This window comes from Contarinia nasturtii, unplaced genomic scaffold (assembly GCF_009176525.2).
Source record: "Contarinia nasturtii isolate CC-2019 unplaced genomic scaffold, AAFC_CNas_1.1 Cnas_scaffold_6393, whole genome shotgun sequence".
NCBI lineage: Eukaryota > Metazoa > Arthropoda > Insecta > Diptera > Cecidomyiidae > Contarinia > Contarinia nasturtii.
The window spans coordinates 1-3,711 of NW_022203651.1; the positions used below are offsets into that span (position 1 = coordinate 1).

A 3,711-nucleotide genomic window follows, 5' to 3' on the forward strand; every position below is an offset into this window, starting at 1 on the left:
AAAATTAATAGTGTAATATTTGTTGTTTTCAATAAAAAGATGATAAAAATTTTCTAAATTACACGTTAAACTCCAAATAAAATATTCATAAAATAATTGTTGTTCAAGATGTTGCCGTACACAGATAATATGTCATTCTTCGAACGATGGCATAATGCAGCCATTAGTGTTTACGATGCAATTATTCGTGAGTGGTTATATATTCCGGCCGAGGAAAAGTTGACAAAAAAATATTTTGCTCACTTGGAACCATTACCTTCTTTGAATGATTTATTGAATAGCATATCGGTGATGTTTGTTAACACACATAGAGCTCTGTCACCACCGCGACCAGCAATGCCAGGTATTTAAAATGTCTCTAATTCCCCCTCCACTATTTATGCTTAACAATTATTTTGGTTTAGGTATAATAAGTATTGGGGGTGCTCATGTTAATCCTGCAAAACCTTTACCAAAAAATCTTCAAACATTCCTCGATGAATCTACGAATGGAGTCATTTATTTCAGTTTGGGCACTGTTGTACAAAGCTCAAAACTACCCAAGGCGAAAATTCAAGCATTTTTAGGTGAGTGCAGGTTTTATTTTCAGCCTAGATGATATATTTTCAGGCAATATATTGAATTAACTGGTCAGTTGAGCTGACAGTACGTTAGCCAGCTAAATGGGCTAAAACAATAGACGTTATTGTTTTAATGATGAATCACTTTTCTTTTTTTAATAGAAGTGATTGTTCATTATAACAATAACTTCTATTGTTTGAGTCCATTTAGCTGGCTAACGTACTGTCAGCTCAACTGACCAGTTAGTTCAATATATTGTCTGTATATTTTTATCAATATTTTTTCATTAGATTCATTCCGGCATCTGAAACAACGTGTTTTGTGGAAGTTTGAAGATGAAACACTCGAGAATGTTCCATCGAATGTTATGATCAAAAAATGGATGCCACAAAATGATATTCTTGCTCATCCGAACGTAATTTTATTTATTTCACATGGCGGTCTATTTGGTACATCTGAATCGCTCTACCATGGTGTACCACTGTTGTTGATTCCGTTCTTCGGAGATCAACATCGCAATGCACACCGAATTCAAACGGCCGGCTATGGAAAATTCATACTATTCGCTGAAGTATCAAAAGATTTGGTATCGAAGAAAATTGATGAGCTCATTTCGGACAAGACATTCTTGAACAGAGCAAAACAAACGTCAGCCATTTTCAAGGACAATTTAGCTCATCCAATGGACGAGGCTATGTTCTGGATTGAACATGTTTGCAAATTCAAAGGCGCAAAACATCTTAAATCCCACGCTATCAACATGTCATGGTTCACATATCTATCGCTAGATATTATTCTAGCTAGTATGGTCATATTATTGGCTGGTGTTTGGGTGCTTTACAAGATAATTTGTGCATTGGTTTCACAAAAGAAACAGACAACCGCACCTGAGAAGAAACAAAATTGAAATGTATTGAAATAGTGAAGCAGAGATTTTTTTAGTTTAAAATATTCCTCCAAATGCAGTGTACAAACACAAATCTTATTTTGATCGAATTTAAACTTCAGTGTATGCGTACAAGCATTAACCCTCTAACCAACTTTTATGTAAAACTGATAAAAAATAGTCGGGAATTTTTTTCTAGGATAATTATGACCTTCTTAACTCAAAAAAATCATCATCAGCTAAAAAAAAATTTCCCGGTCTATATGCCAAAAAAAAAAAACAGGCATCCTTCCCATACAAAAAGTAGGTACATTTACACCGTAACCCACAAGGCTGCCTAGAAGCACCCTTGACATTTTCAATTGTTTTCCAGAAAAACATTTTTTTCCCCATTCAATAAATACAAAAATAGATAGATGAACACAATACCTTTTCAGGAAAAAAATATTTACTGTGATCGGATCACTAGAAATATATAAATTTTGGATTTCAAATTTTTTTCCGGTGAACAATATTTTTGCTTCTTCATTTTTCAAAATTTCACACTAAAATGGTTCTGTCACCGAAACGGACCGTCGGATTGCGGTCAAATGTTCGAATGAAATGTCACAAAAACGATAGCGAATAAGATACCTAATGAGTTTACCGTTGAATTTTTTTTTTAATTTTGAGATAAATTGAGTTTTGTGAAGGCTCGCTGTAGGCAGCCTTACCGGTTAGAGGGTTAATTTGAATAAATATTTTAAAATAATAAGATCAAAACAATCACAAATGATTTAATTTTTTATCTTTGAGACTATCGTAATGATACTTCTTTCAAATTCATGCGCGTATCACAAATATCGGAAAGATAGAGATTTTAGGTGTGAATGTCCTATTCAAAGTGACTAGCACAAAATATTGTTATGAATTAACTTAATTGACTTTCGTCATGTCATGTGAGTTGTGAAGATTCGAATATGGCACACTCGAGAATGTTCCAAAATGATATTCTTCCTCATCCGAAGGTAATTTTATTTATATCACATCATTATTTGGTACATCTGAATCGCTCTACCATGATGTACTATCATTGTTGTTGGTCACATTCTTTGGAAATCAACATCGCAATGCACACCGGATTCAAACGGCCGTCTACGGAAAATTCATACTATTCTCTGAAGTGACAAAAGAATCGAAGGAAATTGACGCGTTCATTTTGGACGGCATTCTTAAAAAGGACAAAACAAACGTTTGTCAGATATTTTCAAGGACAATTTAGCTCATCCAATAGACGATGCTTTGGACTGAACAAGTTTGTAAATTCAAATACGCAAAAGATTTTAAATCACACGCTGTCAACATTTCATGATTCACATATCTTTCACTTGATATAATTGTCGCCAATACTACGGTAGTACTTACAAGGTTTTAAGTTTCGATCTATATCTAATTAAGAAACTCTTTGCTAAGAAGAAAATTCAACAAGTTCCTGGTAAAAAACCAGACTGACTGAATAACACACAACTCAAATAAAATCTATGGTCATTCAAAAAATATTTTTTTTTCTTCAAGTAATGTAGATAAGCAAGAAAACCGTCTACTCACGCACAGAGATATTCTTGTACTACATCAGTTACTATTACAGAATTACAGATCAAAGTCAAAGATTCATGCGATTTATAGCATTGTATATACTATGAAAACACAAATATCAATTTAAGGTTATGTATTGAAATTTGACAAGTTATATAATTCTAAAAATTGTATGTAGTGGTAAGATTTATCAGCTGGTCTGATACGTATGTCCAATTATAATACTATTTTCAGCAAAATGTAGTACTAGAATATTTCTGTGTGTATTTGATGATTTTACGGTTTAGTTGTTACGATAAGAGAAAATGTTTGACCTAACAGAATATGAAATCGATTGACATTTCAATCTTGATAATAAAGTATGTAAATTGAAAATGATATGTATCTCGTACATGGAATTGTATTTGTTCGGACAACTTTCAATTCAAGTGATATAAACTTCAAGTTATATCAAATTTCATTGAAAATAATTAAACTATATGGCAATCAATTGTCGATATTTAACTATATGAATATTGTGTATGAACGAATACATAAGAGCCTCTAGGATTTGAGAGATTTAATTAAGTGCAAACAAGTGTCGTTTTTTAAATTTTATTTTATTTAATTGAAATTTTTAATTTTTTTTACATTTTGTGCATTTATCTGAAAAAATATTCGTAATTTTTTAAAATTTGCTTTTTTTACAT

At 32.0% G+C, this 3,711-nt stretch overlaps 1 protein-coding gene across 1 annotated transcript; it reads left to right on the forward strand.

The window, feature by feature from the left end:
• The first annotated feature begins 89 nt into the window (after positions 1–89).
• LOC116351836 (UDP-glucuronosyltransferase 1-10-like) lies at positions 90–2,219 on the forward strand. Its single transcript, XM_031783986.1, has 3 exons — positions 90–343; positions 405–566; positions 852–2,219. The coding sequence occupies exons 1-3, from the start codon at positions 109–111 to the stop codon at positions 1,466–1,468; spliced, it is 1,014 nt and encodes a 337-aa protein (XP_031639846.1). The 5' UTR covers positions 90–108; the 3' UTR covers positions 1,469–2,219.
• The last annotated feature ends 1,492 nt before the right edge of the window (positions 2,220–3,711 follow it).